General features: G+C 40.0%; 1 protein-coding gene across 1 annotated transcript in view; it reads left to right on the top strand.

Annotated features, from left to right (window-relative positions):
* thsd7aa (thrombospondin, type I, domain containing 7Aa) overlaps positions 1-22,550 on the top strand; it is a 135,946-nt gene that overhangs the window by 70,859 nt on the left and 42,537 nt on the right. Inside the window, exons 4-8 of the mRNA XM_053447421.1 lie at positions 1,652-1,833; positions 8,742-8,897; positions 13,629-13,832; positions 19,865-20,059; positions 20,372-20,410. Coding sequence (XP_053303396.1) covers positions 1,652-1,833; positions 8,742-8,897; positions 13,629-13,832; positions 19,865-20,059; positions 20,372-20,410 — 776 coding nt within the window. The remainder of the gene's footprint in view (positions 1-1,651; positions 1,834-8,741; positions 8,898-13,628; positions 13,833-19,864; positions 20,060-20,371; positions 20,411-22,550) is intronic.

Below are 22,550 nucleotides of genomic sequence, written 5' to 3'. Positions count from 1 at the left end.
CTGTCTGAGTGACCCCATCTGTGCAACTTAAGCACCAAGATGCAGTGCTTTCCCAGGGGCCTCATTGTCCCGCAGCAGTTCTGATAGACACAGAGAGACCTCGCTCATGAATATGGAGCCTTTCATTGGCAACCTCAAATGAATTCCATTATCAGTTGAGATGGAGGTGGGGTGGTTACAGCATCTGACCTCAGGGTGGAAACTGCAATGGTTTATTGCTGAAGCAGACTGCTGCCATTTCAGTAACCACACACAAACCCCATGTATGAATAGCCGATGCAATTAACATCCTGCTTTCTTCTTAAAAATTGAGTCTTGGAGAGCACTCAATTCAGGATGAATTGCAAATCTCGAGGTGCAGTGTAAACAGAGATCTAAGGTCACCAACACAAAAAGTCTTTCTAACAATGTTTGCTACTGCGATTCACTCAGCCACAACCGATGCTATTCAGTGCAGGCAAAAATCCATCGGCACTTTGAGCTATACACAAAAACTAACAACGATAATAACAAGTTGTTTGTTATAATCGAATAATTTTCAGGAATTCATGACAATTTATTTGTATAATGATTCAATTATTAAAGATAGACATAGATCAACATATTACATTAGTTACATGACAGGTAGGTGGAGTGAAGGGTTTATAAAACAACCATAGGTAGGCCACAAACAAACAAACTTTTTGGAAGAAAATCACAATTTGAATTTATGTCCTGAAGCACCATGCATGTGTTAATCTGTGTACACTCTTCTCATTCGATTTCTTGTTATGAAAATAAACTACATGGCAAATGTCAGTATTTATATAGTGCTTTTCTAGTTTATACCCTTTTTCTAGCAATTTGGGGTTGAGTATCAAGTATTTTTTAAAGCTAGCTAGCAAATGGTGCCAACGTTAGCACCAAGCTTGTGTTGCCTGGCATGCTAACATTGGCAGCTCATGGAGGAGCTAATAAATGCCCTGCTTGATAATCCTTATTTTTTCTAAACTCGGACATAGAGAAATGCTGTAAACTCACTGCTGTTCCTGGTTATGTTTGCTAACAAACTGGTATGTGTCAGATCACCATGAACACATTGTGAGGAAGTGACTGAGCATGTGTAATCTCAATATGGAAAACAAAATACACTGTATAAATATGCCATTGAATTCAGTCTTGTTGGAGCGTTTGACAATGTAGAAAGGTCTATAAATATATATGCATTTGTTACTGAAATTATCAAATTCATAGTGCTCTTGGTGGTAAAACCAGATGCCCATGAGCACTAAAAGGTATACAGATGTTTGAATCCTGCTAAGCAACAATTATGTAAATTGTAACCATTGACTTAGTTACAAATTTAATCGGTGCTTGGCCAGGTCACAGGAAATGAAGCCTAATATCATTTGATCTGACAGCATTAGCTTTACATATGCCTGTGGTCAATATGAATTGTGTTTGGACCACACCAACACGCCAATAGTCAATAGCCTGCATGGCAGTAACTCAACACATAATGATAGATCTCCCACCCCTTCCTCCTTTTTCTTTCTCCTTTCCACAAAGCTAGAACAAGATATATAGACTATATTTACTCTATTCTAGTATGTTAATAGTATGGGTGTAGGAACTATATACAAACTCTTCTTGTTTCCACCTTTGACCTCAGATACAGCTGGAAGACCACAGAGTGGACAGAGTGCCGGGTGGACGTGCTGCTGAGCCAACAGGACCGTCGGCGTGTAAACCTTACAGGGTTGTGTGGAGGCGGGATTCAGACGCGGGAGGTCTACTGTGTCCAAACCAGCACTGACGCAGTACCCAACCTCAGCTCACTCAGGAGCAAAGAAGGTACATTTCCCAGCATGCCTTCCATGTAGTGTCTCTACTACACTCCTCACTATTGTTTTATATACAAACGGGCTTTGGAGCAGGTACATTTATTGAGGGTCATGGAATATATCTTCCAGTGTTAACTAAATAAATCGATTTTTTTTGTTTCAAAACACATGAAAGAAAAAAAGATTAATAGACCAAATGTCTGAAGTCATAGTTCAAATTTACTTCTACGTCTGCACAAGTGTCCACCGGTGTGTTGCTGCATCTGTTTGTGATTTTCCTGGACAGATTCTGTGGAGGCCCTCAAGGTGTGGTGAGCGGTTTGGTGACCTTTCGTTTTTCACAGTTTAGATATGCCAAATTAAGGATAGATATACATCTAAATGACATACTCAACTAATGCTATGGGGCTCACATTTTTCTTTCACTTTTTCAGATAAATTTTTTTTACAAATGGTGTTGCTTTGGCTACAAACTGACGCCATCTGGGTCTATTTTCCTCGGTCACAAGGTCTCTTTGACAACCACAGGCACACATTATTTTCATACAGTTAGCACGTTATTTCGGCCAAGATAATTTGGTATTTGGTTTGAGGGAAAGCTAACAGCGGTTTTGCGGATAAGGACGATATTACATTGAACAAGCACTCCTCCTCCCTCTCCCTCAAACGTTGATTGGTTTGAAATGACGCCACAAAAATCAACACTGATCACCACATCATGATCAATACTTTTCTTAAATGAGTGAAATCTTTTTTCATAGCTGTGCTCAGCTCGTCTCACTTGCTGACACACGCCACAATATCAACACTGATCTATACATAAGGATCGATACTTTCTTAGAGTTAAATATATCTCCAGAACGGCATGCATTCATCAGCCCATCCTGTTCGCTCTCTTCCTCTCTCGCTGACACGCAGACACACACAGAAACAGTGTAATCTGAGACGTCTGTAAACTAGATTGTAAACTTAGTCAAAGTATGGAGCTGGAGGAAATGGTGGCGTGCTCGGATTGGCTCGAATATGTTGGCACAGGGCACAATGTGAATAATAGAGAGAGAGAGGAGATGTAAATTTCTGAGAGAGCCAGTAAAGACTGTAAAACTTTTTTACGGTCCAAACGTAAATGAGAAGACCCCAAAATGATCACTGTAAGCTGACTTAGCAAGCTGTGCATGGCTCTGTGGGTGTCTCCCCCGGACTTGGTGGAGCTGTGGCCGGGCTGTGTGCCCTCTCCCTCGGGCTGTGGAGCTGTGTGTGGTCCCTGCATACTTAGCCAGGTAGAATTCTTTGTTGTTGGAATGGAAATATTGCTTCTTTTTTTTTTCTCAGTGTGCATGGGCTTTTCACTGTATGGGAACTATGTTAGCAGTGGACCTAAAGCAGAAAGACTTTAAGACCGTATATATAAAAATTTGTTTATTTATTGCAAGTCATATCGTCATCGCAAAATTCTGCAACGTTATTGCATATTTTTCTAATATCTTGCAGCCGTAATGTGCATGCAACAGATAAAAAAAAACTAGAGAGTGAAAGAGAAGATAACTGCATTGAATGTCACTGCATGTATGTGCACAATTGCAGCTGAAACTATGAGGTCTGACTTTCTGCGTGGTTGGTAACAACATAGAGGACGATAGTGCGAGCATCGTGCAAATAGTGCTGCACTCAACTGTATAATGTAGGAGCAAATCCCCAAGGTAGTTAGTTGTTAGTATGAAAAGTGTAAAAAAAAAAATTTACGATGAAACTGTGGCAGGTCAAAGGCATTAGCCTTGGTTGAGGAATGTGTACTCAGTACTTCTAGCTGCCTCTGATATTCACAGTGTGATTCCTGTTTTAATAGTTTTGTTTACTGAGAGCACTTGTGTCATTGTCATTGAAAAACAATGGGGGAGGAAAAAACTACATCAAATGTGGGACATTAACTCCTGCGTCTGGCCTTTCATTCATCTTTGCTGTATTTACTCTATCGATGACTTCTCCAACCTTTGCACATTTAAAATGTGGTGCACTGAACTGAAGAAAGCAGCAGTTTCATTTTTGCCAAGACATAGTTGGCAAACTCAATAATCTTAGTAGTATATAAGTATTTGTATTGGACTGTAAATACTGTAAGCAAAGCCAACGATGAAGAGGGACAGGTTCTGATACTAAATTGAAACCTTGCACATCAGGTCAGATTTTGAAGGAAATCATGTGCAGTTCGACTTCTTACAAACACTCGGTATAAATAACACATCACTTCAGTCCGAACTGAACTGGCGCCCCATTTACTACAGTGTTCAGTTAATGATTGTGTTGTGTACTTAAAAATCACTGCATAGTTTGGCTTTACATTTCCAAAAATGTCACCCCTTAATTTGCTCTGAGACCCCTGAGATCGGGGAATCGTGAGAACAGTCTCACGATCCAGGCTTTGTTGATACTGTACTTTATTGATCCCATATTGAGAAATAATTGTTGTTATTACACTTTGCATTTTTATAAATCCCATCACTCATGAGATGGCAATATGAGCTTTTAGGCTTTAGATGTCTTCATACACACACACACACACACACACACACACACACAGAGCCTGTACAGTCCCCGAGTCCTCCCCCAACTTTATCAGCCATGTGTGAAGCAGAGATGAGAATTAAAGTGGTTTCCCTCTAAATATTAAATCTGGGACTAAGCTATATGAAAATGAATGTGAACGTATGTGCATAAGCCACACAGAGATGATAGCAGGTGAAATATGAGCTTTCATGTAAATTTGGTGTCATTACTGAGCGCGCATCGGCTAGAAGTTGCCTGCTTGCATGCCTGTACTCATCCAGCACCGACACAATAAGTCTCAGCCTGTCTGGCTTGGGGAGGCTGAACTGGCGTCTGCTGCTAAAAATTATTCAGATCAGACCACAAGCTTTAATCTTTCAGCATTACGACTGCACACGGCCAGTCCCCTACATATTGTCAGGATGAGATAGGAAATAGCGGCTGCACCCCCCAGCCATGCTGCCCCTGCCTGCATGTTAGCATGTTATTGTTCTGGAGAGTGTTTTTTTGGGCTTGAGGGGGAAGTTAATGAAGGTATTATGACGGTGACTAGATCTGGCTTTCAGGTGTGTGACTAACAAAAGGACAGCAGCAGGTGGAGAAAAACTGAGGAGAAAGAAAATTGGAATGTGTGAAGAGGCTTTAACCAGCATCACACCCCTCCCACTTTTCCCCCTGTCTTTGTTGTGCGATAATGTATAATTTTAGCTACTCCTCAACCTTGATGATGTAAATGAGTCGTTATCCAACCCACATATTAATTTCCTCATTTTCTTGCTGCCCTCTTTTCGTGGTTTCTTTGTTATCTACACCTAATTTCCTCACAGCAGAGGGTGTATTTTGAGGGCAAAGCACTGCCGGTATATTGTTTGAATTCTGTGTGGTTAACATAATGTCAACTGATTGAAGTCAAGTAACTGGTCTGCTAAATATCTTCAAATCCCCTTTTAAAATACTGGTTTAAACATATCATTCACCAGTTGTAAAGTAACCTGGTTGTTCTTATTTACTTAGAACCTGATCATGATGAGTAGTGAATAACGTATTTGATATGCAGCTCCTGTGAATGACATCTGCAAAGGAACGTCGTTATCATTAATTATCAGAGAACATCAGCTTGAGTAGAAAACATGAAACAATAGTGTTTAAAATTGATGTGAGGTCAGGGAGAAGAAGCTAGGACGAGTGTACTTTGATTCAAGCCCACAGAAGGAGGAGTAAATAATTACACAAAAATTAATTCACAACTGAGGCAAGTCCACTCCATGGGGACCGGCTCAGTTTAATTGTTCTTTTTGACTCGGGCTATACCACTGAAGTCAGAAGACTGCTGTGTTTATTGATTTCAGCCCAACGAGCGCAGGTGGATATTCTTCTTCCAAAATAAGCCTCTCGACAAGTGAGAACTTTGACGCTAGATAAAAACATTATTATATTAACTAATCCATGGGGCAAAGTGAGAGAAGTGACAGCCTCATGGCCAGACTAAATACTGCATCTGATTATTCTGGAAAAGACAGAGATTATAGGTTCAACTATAATCATTTTAACTATTTAATAGATCTATACTTTTATTTCAAATTAATTATTATTAATTAAGTGTAACAAGTGTGGACTATAAGGTTCGGTTGGAGCCCTTCGTGTGAATACCAAGACACAGAGACAAAAAGGTGCTTTTAAATATAAATTGTATTATACACATTTAATTCACGCCATGCATGCATTCATTCAGGTATATGTTCAGTTAATTAGAGTCTGTTGGTCCAAAAAAAGGTTATTCCAAGGAGGGGGGAGAAAAAAAAGGTTACGGTTAGTTCTCTCCTACCGCTCGCAGGGCAAGGAGGCTCGTAGGGAAAGGTTGGTTCTGAAAAAGTCCATACAGGGATAGCTCGCCATCAATTGTCGGTATCTTCACTCTTCGCACTTCGCACTGCTCAACCATTAAAGAGGAAGTGCTACTCTCGACCCGGATATTTATAGTGCCGAAAGCGGAAGTAGTAGTTGCACTTCCGGTTCGGAAAATATTTTATTTTTAAATTATTTTAAAGTCATGAGACCTGGGTTACATAAGCACATTATATTTATTTATTTTTGCATTAATGATAACTGTCAAGAGCAGTTGGATGATCAGTGCCTTTGCCTTTGAATGCACCTGAAGTCAACAGAGGAAATTCATCTTAAGCCACTTTCAGCACCAGCACTATGAAGAATCTCTTAATGTGGGGAAGCTCTTATCAAGACCACAGCAACTGTATCACTTTCTAGTTCTTGTATCAGAGCATGCAGTGGGTGATTTCGTTGTGATGAGTGGAGGAAATCTGTAGCCCAATTACTCTGATGTAATTTTATCATTTTGCTTTCAAGGATGATCAGTCTGCGATAGGATAGTCCGGCAGTAATATCTCTGAACACTCATTATTCCCAGAAGCTGCTACCACCCCGTATTTCTGCTTGTTCTTGATTAGATTTATTCACAACATGAAAGATTTACTCAGTCCTGCACTTGTGCAAAGATTACTGCTCAAGCCATCACTATTTATTATGTTACAATCTCAAATGGTTTTTGATTTTCATAAGAAGCTTTGTATTTGCCTCGGCACATATTTTATTGCGAGTTTCACTTTTTCTTTGAGAGACAACAACATTTGAACAGTTACTGTGAGCACAAGTTTAACTTGTATCAGATGTTTACCATAATTTCCTCTACTCGCTATGATCATTATACCGCTTCAGGGAGCAAACAGTGACATGCAGTACAACAGCTGTGCCACTGTGATGTCTCGAATCCTCAGCAGGAAGAAAACTGGGAGTAAGATTATTGATGGCACTTGGCATGTGGTGCTACAGGGCTGTGGCCCTCGGAGGTTCCTAATTTGGTGGCTGGAGGAGTAGCACAGGGAAAACTAGACCATCTGGTAACAGAGTTACCTGAGCAAGGTCAGTCTGTGTGGAGATTTCCATTAATCAGCCTTTGTAATGTTTGTGGAGAGCTGCTCAAATTGCATGAGGTAGGAGGACAACAAAGAGGCTGTTGTCCTCCAAACGATAAGAAGCCACATGATCAGAAGACATGTCCGACTCTTCACTTGGCATTTGGATGCTTCAGCCCCTGTTACTGCAGTGGCATATTTACTACTTACAACATTGTAATTATTTCATGCCAATCAGCATTATTGATGCCTCATGGCTTAACAAAGCAGAATTGCCTGCCCTGCCCAGATATTTGGCCACGTTCAAAACATGTTTTGGACCATTTTGGTCCAAAGTGAGATAGCTCAACCATTAGATAGAAGTCATTATATTAAGTACAGAAATCCATGGTTCCCACAAAATTGACTTTTGTCATTGTTACAAATTGCATTATCTCAAAATACATTAGATGTGTTGCCATGGAATTTGGTGATAAAAATGCATGGTCCTGGCATCGAGCTCCATTATAAAATCAGCTTGGGAAAGCTAGGATAAGCAGCCTGGCAAAGAAGGTAAATGCCCTAAATCCTCAGATGCCCTAAGCCCTCCCAAAGTATTTCCTACTTATCCGGGAATATACCCACCAATACTATTTTGACAAGCCAAAACCGTAGGTCTGTGCATGTGCTGTAGGGTAGTGGATAGGAACTTGTAAACTAGTAAAAATGACTAGAACTAAATGCAAAATACGTTTCTTAAATTGTGTGCAAAGGCAGAATGAAAATCAAAACTAAGATAACCAACATGGTAAACACAACTTCTAATTGTGATGATAACGCAACGGCTCTCTTACAAATTTGGTAACATTCCACACACATTTTTTGGGCATACTGACACCAGCAATTAGATCAAAACACAACTTTTGCACAAAGCTGGCAGCATAGCTTGAGTAATTGTATAAAATGCTAATTAGTGTATAATCCCATAATTAAGAATGTTGGAGATTGAATAAGCAACATGCAAAGATGGACCGGAGAGGCTCTTCTAAAGGGAGTGAATGTAAGGTACTGCTGTAAAAGGTAGAAATTCATATTTTGAAAGAGCAAGGAAAAACTTTTGATCACAACCTAGGTTAATTGTGTTATTCTACTGTTAGTGTTTGCAGGGAATACGGTCCTTCTGTGTTACGCATCTTATTACGATCAAGAGTTATATTTATTGTTAAATGACTTCTGCAGCGGGGGCAAAAGGGGACATCAGGTTGCTCCTATAGGTCATGTACGAGGGCGGTTGGACCAATATGGCCAATTAAGTAGAGGAATTTTTGCATGGTTATAAATGACAAAAACAGTTGAACATGTGGTCTTTGTGGACTTTAACATTCTCTTATTTTTTTCTTTTTACTGTATCCTGATCCAGTTTAATTCCAACATATTGCCATTGATTCTGTCTGTGTGTCCGTAGCATTAAGACCAGTGGACCGCAATCTGTGTCTGGGCATCTCACCGAACACCACCCAGCTCTGCCATATAAGCTGTCCTGTAGAGTGTGAGGTGTCGTCATGGAGTGCCTGGGGACCCTGCACCTACGAGAACTGTCAAGATCAAGCAGCCAAGAAAGGTAAGACCACACTCAAAGAATTACTTTGGATGATAAATATATTGGGTATCTCAGATGTCAGATTTCGGATACAAGCAGAAGTGCGATTTCATACATGCTGCTATTGGCTGTGCATTACAAAGAGACTGCAGACTGAGGGTTGTGACCAAACAGTTCGTTATAGGGAAAAATTGTCAGAAAGCTTCTACTCTATATTATTAGTTATAGGATGTAGAGTTTTTCTTAAAAACTCTCCTCTCATTGGCAACAAATGACAACAAAGCTGCTACTAAAAACTAAACAACTTAACAACTAAAAACAATGAAAAATAGAGTGTGAGCAAAGCATCATCCTCTCCTATTCATATTTGTCGGCTCTTGTGGCTGGTTCTGCTACTCCATCAGTGGGGTGGGCACGAATGCTGCTGCAGCCCTTAATTATCCCAGGAACAGCGGCGTCCTCCATGACTAATGCATGTTGACTCTGCCTTAATGAAGCGCCTCAAATGAAAGGGATGGTTGGAAACTCTTCTCCATGTATCTTAATGATGGATCCGCTCCCACTCCCTCTTGTGCTCACTAAGCCACTTATGCTCTCACTGTCGTCTACTCTGTGTTGTGTGAAGCGAACATGAACACACACACACACACACATCCTGAAGTCTGTGCATCCTGGTTCTCATTATACAGAGAGATATGGACTCAAAATGTGTCCTCCTGGCTTTAAATCTTTTGATCATCCGACGCTGAACATGGGAATCGGTTGGCTGTGATGAGAGTCACTACTGTTTTCAGAGGAAAGCAGATCTTTCCAGGATTTGACCAGCATCCAGTGATTGGTGTTATTAACAGTTGGGGCTGGAGCATCTAATTAGGGTGCCCCTAACCAACGTGGTGAAGACAAGTAGCAAGATTTAAATTGCATTATTTATTTATTTTTCATTAATTAAACTCGAAACTTGTGTGTTTATATGGGATACTTTTATATAAAATATAGTCACACGTCAACAACTTATTTTGTTTCTAAAATGTTATACAATGATACAGCTGGATGTGATGTATTCCTACTACTCTGGATATCACATGTGGTCTATTGACATTACTCAATAATTGACGATCAAAATCATGAGCCTCTGTGGAAAGTTGGATTACTTAAAATGTTTGATGGATGTTTGATGATTGTCCAAAAATGATACAGTTGACAGCTTTACACTGAAGCTGGTCAAGCTACTGTCACCACAGACTGAAAAGATGAGCTGCCTCACAGGTGCAAGCTCTTGAGGGTCCTGGCATGTCACAATGCAGATTAAACCAACAAAGTTGAGTTACATTCGTGGGGTTTGAACTTCTGAAATTGATCTTGGGAGTTCCAACTCCTGTTGGGGGCCTGGTATACAGGATACAAATCCATATGTGCTGTACCATCACCACATAGGAGCAAAACAACCCACATTTACAAAATGACCTTACTTTTTTTCTCCTTGTGTTCTCATCTTCTGTTTCTATATTTCTTCATGCCACTTTACCATGTTCTGCCGTTTTGCGGTTCTATGACTCTCTGTAGTTGTTTACATGTCTTTGTTGTCTGTTTGTTTGTTTATGGAGTCACCTTAATGCTACTTTGTGATTTTATCACATCTCTTTACACTCATTTCCATCTCTTTGAGCTCATATTGTATCTCTTTGTAGAAGTTGTGAATGTCTTTGTGGTGGTAGGATTGACTTTCCGAGACATATTAACAGTCACTTCATGTAGAGGCTTTGGCCTGTGCCCTGTTTGCCTATTTAGTAAACCATTCACCACTGGGGTTCTTGTCTCCCCTATATCATCACAAGTAAGCTAAAGCACATTTGTAAAATGAGCAGAGTAAGAACACATTGGATTTGCATTTGACAGAACTTGGCTAGATATGGACGTATCATAAATCTTTAATGAGTTATCTTGGAAAGTGCCGAATTATCCTGAAAAGGTCACCTAAATCTGTGCGGTGTAACTTAAAACATGTGTAATGTGATAAAGGTGCTATATGTAAGTTATGTACTGCACATATTCAAGAGTTTAATTCATTATATTGTTTTATTCTTTATTTCTTGAGTCTGTCCTCTCTTTCTCTATGGGTTGCTGGTTTGGCCGTCCTAAACTTACAGCTACCAAATGGGGAAAAAAAATTGTCAGTAGGATTACTGGTGGTATCCTCTACTCTACTCTACTCACTACCAAGAGGTTTTTATAAGCCCTCTGGGCAGGGTTCACAATTGGAGAAGTGTTGGGCAGCCACCCAGACCAAGATGGCTGGTTTGCATGCTTTACATGCTATACAGCTATACATCTATACATCTACATATCTATACATTTATACATCGCGGTAAGTGAATAGCTGTTAATGTTGGCTATGTAGCTATGTAACAGTGGCTAGTGATATTCAAGGTTTACAAATCTGGCGTAAAGGTACTGCATAATATCTGGAAGCTTTTGGTCATTAAAATACAGCTGGCAAATGTCTTACCTGACTGTATATGTTAGGTATTGTGACCAATGATAGATTTAATATTTTTGTACAGAAAGAGTCACTCTTCTGTTTTTCTTTTTTGGAAAGAGACATGCAGAAAAGACAAACAACCTTTAATGCTAAATACAAACAGGTGGCTCCTAAGGCCTTTTACATTTAAGGCACCTAAATCCCATGCCATTTTAAACATATTACTGAAGATAAACAGAAAGATGGAACATTATTTTACATCTGAGGTAAGATCAACCAATAACAACGAGTGGCAACACAGATGCAACATTACACATAACTATATTGCTTATGCCTCTTTGCAGGTGGTGCTTTTGGATAGTCTGCACCAGTGTGGACCTAATCAATTTACATGATTAAAAAGGGGAACAGCTGTTGCCTTGCCACAGCCTCTGTCTCAGTGGATTCCATTACTGTAGAGTAGATTATTCTAACCAGGCCAGCATTTTGATGCTGGGCCTGGGGTAGTGTCTCCTCTGACCACTGGCACATCTGCTTGCTCTAATGCAGGGCTCCAACTCCAAGAAATATTAAAAGTTATCCTTGAATAACCTGAAAAAATTATAGTAATCATGGTCTCTGTAGAATGGATACCAGGCCCAAATGTAGCAAAAGAAAATAGCCCCAGTCAGGGAGAGTCATTTAGGTCTCATGAAAGTCTTTGACCTGGTGTTATCATCTCCATAAACATCGAGCAGGCACAACTAAACAGATGAGATGATCTACCACAGCTCATCAGCCTTTTCCAAGTAGCCATTCATTCAGACATGATGGACGGGTGTTGTGGGATATAAGTAAATACTTTCTCAAGCCACTGTAATCCTAGGAGTGGCCTAAATGCTCATGAATGTACAATGTTTGGTTGTTATCAACATCGCACATTGATGATGAATTCAAGGAAATGTCTTAGGTTGCACAGGTTCGTCCTCTGCTCTGTTTGACGGTACTAACCCTCCTGTTGCCAACTGTATTACCAATAGTGTGACCCCCGGGCAACAATTGAGTAGTATTTAGATTCAACTGCTATTATTTACATTGATTTATGTAAAGTGAAAACAATTTCTTAGATGCTAGTTAATAAGCTGACTCTGATGAATTCTAACTTTCGGGAAATCAACCATTGATTCAAAATAGATAGTATAGACAGACCTTTCATGTTTTAATTTAGCTAACTCGTGAAGTTAATGTTCATTAGTCATACTTGAAAGAATGTAAGGGCAACATTTGGGGTGGTGAAATGGTCAAAATTAATAGAATTTGGATGCAGTTAATTATCTAAGATAAAACTAGACTGGAGATTTGAACCTGTACCTTTAAACTTAACCTTCACTATCACATTTCATTGAGAATCATTGAACATCCTTACTGTCCTGCGCTGATGTAATGTAATAGAGAATCACATGTGATTGTTTTCATGTGTGTGTCTTGAGTCAAAATGAAGCATCAAGCTTTGACAGCAACTGCATGTGCTACACTGTTATCTTGCACCCATGCCATTCATAATACACCCTGCTGATAGCAAGTGAGTGAAGCCTGATAGAATTGAATTCCCTGCACCCCAAGACTCATCTTCCTTCATACAAACCCTCCCCCCTCTTAGATGAAACATCTATCAATGGGTCTAGACACATTGCGGTACATGTTCTGCTGAGCTGCCTGATTAAATAAAGGTTTTCGAGGGGAGAAAGACGACAAAAAGAAACAGAAAAGGGGAGATTCTGCTGCCTCCACCTGAGTCCTGCAGGCACACCACGGCTCCTCTGCCTTATCGGGCTGGTGCAGGAGTGTGGATTATGGGCTGAGTGACCTTGCCTGGGCTGAAGTTAACACCCTCCCCCCTTCTCAGGACCTGGGTCATGGAATCCAATGCCCTTGAGCAGAGGGAATGACACACACGAGAACAAACCCCAGCTGATTTAATGGATTCCTGCATGCATTACTCACTTTGGATAAACGCTGAGAGTAGAAGAAAAAAAAGTCATTATGTGAAGTTCTTAGAATTTCTGTCAACTTTAGACTTAATGGACTGTCACGTCAAATACAATATCACAATTATCATCATCAAGGCACACTGTGACCATGGAGTGAAGTTAATCTACTTACTGTTTCATGTCAGACACATTCAGATTGCATCAGGTTTTCGCTCAGCAGATCAGGGAGGGGGTGCTGTGGTTGATTAGTGTGGGTATGTTTGTGTTCATTTACTTCATTAAGTTCCTTTTGTTCTCTGACAGGCTTCAAACTGAGGAAGAGGAAGATTGTCAATGAGCTAATGGTCGGGATGGGGAACTGCCCCCACCTGGTGGAGGCAATACCGTGTGAAGACCCCAGCTGCTACGACTGGCTGGTGATTCAACTGGAGGAGTGTATCCCTGATAATGAGAAGGAATGTGGACCAGGAACCCAGATCCCTCAAGTGCAGTGTATCAACAGTGATGGTGAGTAGACAAATGATACATGACACAAAACACCTATTCAGGTCTTGGAATGGCTTGTGGCTAATCAGCCACCACCTTTTTCGATAGATCTCCACCATTGATCTCTAGCAGTTGGATTAAGGGTGTCCAAAGTTTCACACTTAACTTTTTGAATGTTATGAGTGCACCAGCTGTATAGCTGCCATAGATCTTTTGCAACTCAAAAAGCTGAGTATGTATGGAAGAAAACAAAATGCTCCAATTCAGGGGCTGCATCCTTCAGAGGCTGCATTTTAAGACTGATTGGGTCAAAGTAGCAAAGGATACAATGGGTAGATCGCTCTTGGGCCAGGGGCAGTGGCTATAGCAAGTGCAACAGCTGAAAGATGCAATGGTAAGGCCAGAAGCAGCTGGAGATGTAGGTACGAAATCCTTTGTACATCTGATGGTCTTGTTTCAGCAGTCAACAAGCCATCAATCAATCAAATTGTTTAGCCCGTTTCACAAATAACAGTTTGTCTCATAGGGCTTAACAAAGTGTGACATCCTCTGTCCTTAACCCTCAACAAAGGTAAGGAAAACTGCCCCCAAAATAACCTATTAAGTGGGAAAAACATAGAAACCTTCTAGAGAGCCACATGTGAGTTATCCCTCTCCTAAAAAGCAATATTAACAAGGCCAACAATTTCATAGCCCTCCGAAAGCTAAAGCCCCTAAATTCCAATGCAGTGTACAATGCTAATCTTTCTTAACACTTAGTTGTCATATATATCTCTAAGTTGTAATCGCGTGACATAAGTATGGAACTTACTGTAACATACACATCACCCTTCCTGTTTCTGTGCACATTCAGGACTTAACCCTATCACAATAATCTGTTTATGAAATACATACCTTAGGGTGAAAACTTTCAAGTGTTTTACAGTCAGATGCAAATGTACCAGCACTGATAAAGTGACTCTTTTAAACAGTTAAGCTAAATAGCAGATAGCTGGACGGGATCTGTTACTCTGGGAGGCTGTGTTCAATGTGGTGTGTGAGTTTGCTCAGCTCTGAATGCTGCAAAGTTGCTCGGCCTCCCTTTGAACCATCATACTGTGGGCCCTGTAGCCTTGGCTCATTGCCCATCATTGTAATTGCTGTAGTTGTGGGGAGACATCGCTCTGTTGTTTCTGCTTTTCTAAGCAATTTCATTGTGTTCCTCTGTGTAGCTGTTTTCGTCTGGGTACTTGTGAGAGAATGCGAGGTACAAGGAAAGCAGTGTTGGCACGTTTGTTAATTTTCTCAGCTATTTTGAGAATTAGTTTTTGTCCTGAGATGAAAGACGTGTTAGTTTCAGTCACATTTAGTGAATCTCAATCTTTTTATTTTTGGTAAAGTGTTACTTTCCTCTTAGTCAAAGGAAACATTTTAATAACCTCTGTTTTCCTCAGCCATAATGTTTAGGTCTTTAGTGCAGTTTCCTGTATTTGTCTTTTTCAACAAGGGGAACAATGAAATCAAGAGCTTTTTCTGGAGAAAAGTAGCTCAATATACAATACACCTGACTTAACACATCATATATTCGGGAAAAACGGAAAAAAAAATCGAGTGCTGTAAACTATATAGACCATGTACTTTTGTGACTTCTTTTTTTCACAACTGTAAAAAGTTGTTGGGACAGTAAACAAAACACAGTGAGCTCTTTCTACTCTGCATTGTACATCATGTGCCACTGGGTCCAATTAAAAGTTGAATCTGTTGGACTTTAGTACTAAAGTGAAGCTCCAACTTTCAGAGGTTCTGCTGAGAGCAGTGGAAGCAATAATAATGCATGTTACTGAAAAATACCCTACTACATGATATGTGTCTTCTGGGAAGGTGGGAACAGAAAACAACTGGGATTCTTTGAAAAAAAATTCTGTTTCATTTCTGTTCATTCTCGACAAATTAATTGTAGACAACCTAAATCAAAGGGAAGCTGAATGTCACTCACACATATTCGCTGAGAGAGCCTATGGGGAAGTAAACATTTGTTTTAGAAAACTGCAGGTAGCACATTGTCTTGAGATCTATTTTTTTTCTAATCTTTCTTTCAGTGGTATGATGTAAAATTAAGGTGATGTTGTGACAAGAAATGAATTGAGAGACATATTTATTTTTAGCTATTTGTAGTTTGCTTATTCTTTTTTTGCAATGAAGGTACAACCACAAAATAACAAAACAAAGCCAGTAGACAATGGCCTGATAAGTCAATGGAAAAATGTTTATGGGGGAGGGGATATGGCTAGTGTGGGTATATTCCTGAACCATTACAGAGTCGCTGCTAATGAGGGCTCTGGGGAGTGAAAGAGAGATGGGGCTTGTTCATCAGTTTCCATATTATACTTATCATCGAGGTTCACAGGCTGCAGTGTACTATGCTACCACTGTGGCGCTGATTATTAATCCTCCCCGCAACCAATCGTCTTTACTCTCTTTCCTATGGACATTTCGGACCTAAGATGGATATCTGCTGAGCTCCAGAGATATTGTAGACATTTTTTCTTTTCCAACCCACTGGTTAATACATGAAATTTTAACAATTTTTTTGTTTTACTTTTTCATTACCTTGCAATACTTTTGGCATTTCCTCAAGAGGTTCCACTTCACAAAGTCAAAGCCAAGCTGTTGTTGGCCGTTATTATTTTAAGGTGTGTCATTGAACAGAAGAATGGGGTATACCATGTGGTGATGTTTGACAACAAAAGATTCAGACTGGTTGAAACTTCACCTGTAATGAAAATGAGGAGGGGTGATGGAGAAGGCACAGTGACGCTGAGCGGTCCAACGAGTTTGTGTTTGCTCCTCTAACTCTCTTAGCATCTGTGCTACATGTGAGGGAAACACCCTTGTTTACCAGACGCTGGTACAACCTCCACTGCTGTTCGCTGTGATTAACTCCTCAGCTGACAGAGCTGACAGAAGCCACACAGGGGAGACTGTCTGTGATGTGGAAGGGTTTTATGACTGAACTGCGATGACAATGCATGCATTTTATTTTTGGGTGGAAATGATGACTAAAAAATATAGCATGAACATCTAAGTCAGGTAAAGAAGTAAGTATTTGCCGGCTGTTTTGAGTGAGGGCAAATAAGCTGAAAGGTACTGTTTGTCTGTGCTGACATCCTGACATTCTACTCTGAATTCCTTCAGTCTGTTGCTAGTCACAGTGTGAATAAAGACTGTGAATAAAGATGGACTTCCTGCCACTGTAGACGGGATGGCAAGATATTCCTGATAAAGCAATGCTGCATTGCACTGGTGACATTTTTTAAGCCAGTCTCTTTAGAGGCGATTGTTGATTTTGTTTAAATGTTGCACCAACACAGTTGCTTTTAACTAACTAGCATGAACTAACTAATTCCCCTAACATGCATCATCAAATTTAGCTAACACAATAACACACGTTCACTGATGGCTACCATCTTCTATCCTATTTTTCTGTTTATTGTTTTTTTTTTTGTTACTGCAAACAAGTGGGAGCTGGTAGCTGGACAGAGCGAAACCATTTCTTTGTGGACACATCCTATGTCCTATCTTCATATGGGTTACATTCTTACAGAAGACACATCCAATACAGTATTGCTAATGCTTTTAACTTCCCTCACATATTCATTGATCTTTTGCCTATTCCACTCTATGACTAAGTAGGGAAGTTCTTTGACTCCAAGTATTTCTCAAGGTGACCTCATCTTCCTCGTTCTTTCTTCCTCTCCTTCGATCTTCTGAGAGGCACTCAGCCGAAGAGATGTGCATGGGTTTCCTTTCATGGCACCCTGTTGAATCAGACTTATTGGTAAATTAGATTAGCGCAGCTGCTCCACAAAGTCAGCATGGATTTAGTCTTCCTTTCTTCCCCATTACCTCTGACTGCATGAGAGGCAATCTCCTCCATATGTGGCAGGGTTGAACGGAGGAGATGTCAGCTTCCATTGGGTACATTTCCATCAACACAGTTTCAGACAGAGGTTTGACTTGCCTGATGTGTGTAACATTAAAAAGAAAATTCCTCGCTTTGATCGCTTCAATTGTTTGCTGAGCTCAGGGCCAACTGGTATCACTTGAGCTTCTCAGATGTTTGAGCTTCGCAGAATGATTTTAAACAGCATAAAATAAGGTTGTTTCTCTGAACGACTTCCCCCCTGCTTCTGTACAAGGCCTCTTTTGACATAACTTTGACATTTCCCCGCAAATTATGTTCCTGTTCCTTGCATGTGTCTTAGTTTCTCCTGTCGTACAGCAGCTACTGTAATGGTAGCTCATTGGAAACCCTTACCTTCAGATTAAATTAGACATTTTTACAGTCAGATTTTTGATGATCATGAGACGTGCACTGCAATCATACCCATCGACATACCTGCCACCATTTTTCTTTTCATTTGAAAGGGAAAATATATGACAAAGATTGCCACACTTTTTCACATTCACAGTGTTTTTAATCACCAGGCACTAGAGTCGACTCATGTGGTGCTCCACTAACAAAAGACACCATGGAAGCCATCATCACTTGAATGATTTTCTCCAGTATCTATCACATGAGTGTCTTCTATTACCCCTGTCAGGGCCCCATATGTCCCCCATCACCAACGCTGCCCCTCTCCCCCAACCATGTGGCATCCCTCAGGGTTTTCTCCTGACTGGCTTTTTATTGATCTCTTGTTGTCCCTCTGATGAAAATGGGTCCGGGTTTTCCCTGGGGTCCCTGGCGTGTCATTTGACTTACCAATTGCCATTCTTCCTCTCCTTTACAATGAGATTTTCAGATATGGTCTTTCAGCGACAGGATGGGCTGGGATGGAATGGCACGGAACGGATAGATGGGGGTGGATGGAGAGTGAAGACAGCCTGCAGATCTTGATCAATATTGAACACATCAGCAGCTTAACAGCTCACCCTTCTAAGAGCAAGTCCTTGAGAAGACCTTAAATAGAAACCAGTATGAATACTCACGTGATAGCAATTTGGGACTATTTTTATTGCAGAAAAAAATTATTCTACAACTCTCTGCGTATTTAGTTTTTCTCTGCAAATCAAAAACGTTCACATTCATTGAACACTTAAGGAGTTGACTTATTATGATGTTGTATATTGAAACAGAAAGATAATTGTATTAAGAAGGCTATGAGGTGGGGCAGGAAAAAGGGCAGGAAAGGGATAAACTGTTGGACCAGACATTCAGCATTGTTTTTACATTTGTCCTTGTTGGTATGGGCCTGGAACACTTTAGAACATGGCAGTTTTTAGAGTTGCATGTATATACATATTTAAACATGCATTTACTACTCTAAAAGCTCACTTATTGGACTTGCTGAACTGTCCCAGTGGCATATGCTAAAGTATTAATGTTCAGTTAAGCACTATTATGGATCAAACATGTGAAAATGTTCCCAAGAGGTTGAAATTATATTAGTATTGCAATGATTGAAAACAATTTGCAACACAGATTGGACAAAATGAGGATTGCTTTAAGCTTTTCTATACTCAAACATACAGGTTATGAGCAATTATCTATTTAAAGGTGCTAATAAATAGGATACAAGCATTTATGTATTGTATTATTTCATTATCACAACAAACTCTGCTCACACCTATTTATTTTGAAATTAACACATTTCTCCTCAGTGTAGCTGTAAGTACACTTTTGCTCATGCTCAGCAGTAAAGATCTTCATATTTTGTTTTGGTTTAACCTATCTTTGGTGGGTGCAATAAGGAGCTCTCAGATGATGTTTCTGCTTGTTTTGGTTTTGGCTCAACTGCAAGATTCAACATGTGGTCAGTGTTGAGACATCACTGAAATAAGTCAAATGGGTTAGGGTTAGGGTTAATTTCAAATATCAGTGAGCTAAATACTTTGCATGACAGAAGTTTGTTAACATTTGGTATACATTGTTCTAAAGGAAGAAGCACAAACCAGTCCATCATTAATTTAGCCTTTTTGTGGACGGAATGTGACTCATATTTAGCCTCAATTTGTCTTTTGTTTTATATACATTTTTATTAAAAACTTGTCGTTTATGTTGCATCATGCAGGTAAATATGTGGAAAGACAGCTCTGCCGTGATGCCATCCTGCCCATGCCCGTCGTCTGCGAGGTGCCTTGCCCAAAGGACTGTGTCCTGAGCCCCTGGACCCTCTGGTCTCTCTGCTCCCATACCTGCTCTGGAAAAAACACGGAGGGAAAACAGACCAGAGCTCGCTCAATCCTCGCCTATAACGCTGGAGAAGGTAGGAAGTCTCTGAAGCAGGAGAATAAAGCTGCAGCCGGGATATTGTTTGTTGGGTCCAACAGATGGACCTCACATGGAACTTAAAATTACTTAGAAATCAGTCAGTCAGCATCACTTAATACAAGCTAAGATAATAATGCTAACCCCTTACAGACTATATCCATTATATCAGTGTCGGCCTTCACAAATCAACCATAATTTCACATTGTGCGAGTATTGCAAGTTTCCCTATTCGTGCTGCGTATCCTCCTCACATCTTCTCCTTATTTAAGTAAAATGTCAAAGTTTGTTGTTTTGTGTTCCTCTGCAGCGACTGCAAAGGTTGTGGCGTGGGTTACTGTGATGCAGGGTAAGAAGTGAGTGGAGGGATAAGCCCACAGAACTGTCAAGAGACCGAAGCACAATGTTTTGTATAACAATGTCAAACTGTGTAGTACAAAACCTTCTTGCCTCAAAAAATTCACAAGGAATCTGCATTTAATTCTGTTCAAGGTCCTTCCCTGCTTCCATTGGTGCGACCAATCTTCGGTACATATATTTTTGATGTTCTTAGGTGGCAGCAATAGATGTTTTGCTGATGTTGTGTGTAGACTTCCTGTTTAACATAAGGGAAATAGAAAAGTAGCTACCTTGATGTCATCTGTTCCTGCCAATGAGCTGGCCCAGCAAAATCCCTGTGCTTTTAGAATAGAAGAAAAATAGAATAAATAATAGATTAAATAGAATGAAAAACAGAATAGATAAAAAAAAGTTATTGTACATGAGTAGTAACAGTAGTATTGAGTATTCCTTCGCATTATTTATTTCAAATCCCCAGGTAAGAGGTGGATATTTAAATGGTGCTGGAATTATGCTGAAGCTACTGTTAAAGCCAGCCCCCCCAAGCTGTCAATCACACTGTGAGTGACCCATTCTCACCAAACCTCGTTATGTGGAAAAATTAGAGGCTGCACAGATGGTTTAAGCATCTGGCTTAGCAGCCAATCGTAATTTTATGTTTTACGCCCCTTTTATCATTTTAGCAGCTTATGACGTCTGACTTCTGGAGCACATTGCGTGGTATGCTGTCTTTTACATATTTGCAATAAAATAGCATCCACGCTGGAGCGAGGGAACATGGATCACACACACGATATTGAGTGCTGTGTGCCACGCCTTGTCTAGCTGCTATCTCAGCTTTCAGTAAGCAGATATTTCTTGAGAGTTAGATGACTGGCAAGGGCCAGAGCAGTGAGCCAAACATGTTGATGTGGAATGTGATGAATTAAGTGTCAAGTAACATAGACATCTCCTAGCTGTCAGCTTTACTGAGCTGAGAAAGGTTTGGAAAGAGCCTCAGTGTTCAGTAAGGGTCACAAAGTGGAGTAGAGAGTAGCAGAGTGAATGGCAACTCTTGCCCTTACAAAGGTTTAAAAATATCTCCAATTTGAGGTTGGCTGCCTTAATTAATGCTGCTCTTCAGTCCATCATCATCATAGTAAGAAAAAGGCCAAAGTCACAGTCTGAACTTGTATCAATGGAGACCAGGAATGGTCAGGTTTTTTGTATGCACACCTGTCCTATAATGTGTTTTTTACAAAACCTTTGAAAAAGATCTTAGTTTAAAAGAGTCCATCGCTTGTGATGCCCTGTTACCCATTAGGTAACAGGGCATTTAGTTGCTGAGAAATTAAACTGTGAATCTATCTTTTCATGAAAAAATTATTAATCCAGGATTTAACCACCATTTTGGAAATTAAAATGAGGGTCTATTCTGTAAATTACTGCACTGTCATGGCTCTTTCTGAGACATTGTCATGGCTGAATATTTGGCAGAGAGCTGAGAAAATGGGGCAATTAGCTTAGTTTCAGCTAAAGAACTGGAACTAAGTTAAAACCAGCAGACCTGGAACTGATGATCAACTATTTACACTTCACTAATGAAGCATCTAAATGAATCAGGATTCTCTGAACACCTTCCAGCAAATGGCAGCTGACCTAGTTGCAGATGTAAAATCCTCATTGGATAATTGGTTCAACTGGGTTTCAAATCTATTGGACAATGAATCCAAGGAGTTGCCATGGTCTGTTTACCAGTGTCAATTTAACTCACTTGTTTTAAATTCACAAGTATAAAAGTACAAAAGGACACAAGTCAGAGGAAACATGAGTAATGTGTTTCTTATTTTGTACCAAAGGGCTTTGGTGTGAAAGCACCAAAGCAATAATCCTCTCGGCAGAGTGGTGAGCTCATGATGTCACCACCTCTAGGAGAGGGTGAGATTTGTATTTTATTTCCCAGAACCTAAATGATGATATAGAGCCGAGGTTAGCCTAAGCAGGTTTGAAATACAATATTGATAATGTAACTAGTTAACTACCCAATTCAATAATGTTTATAACATATGTTTAATTGTCTCTAGACATCTCAATGCAGAAAGGTTACATATTGTACAAATATTGTTAGTATTTAAGTAAAATTATATGATCCTTTTTCATCCTTAAAAGTC

The sequence above is a fragment of the Pleuronectes platessa genome, chromosome 18 (genome assembly GCF_947347685.1).
Source record: "Pleuronectes platessa chromosome 18, fPlePla1.1, whole genome shotgun sequence".
Lineage (NCBI taxonomy): Eukaryota > Metazoa > Chordata > Actinopteri > Pleuronectiformes > Pleuronectidae > Pleuronectes > Pleuronectes platessa.
This window is presented reverse-complemented; position numbering and strand designations above follow the sequence as displayed.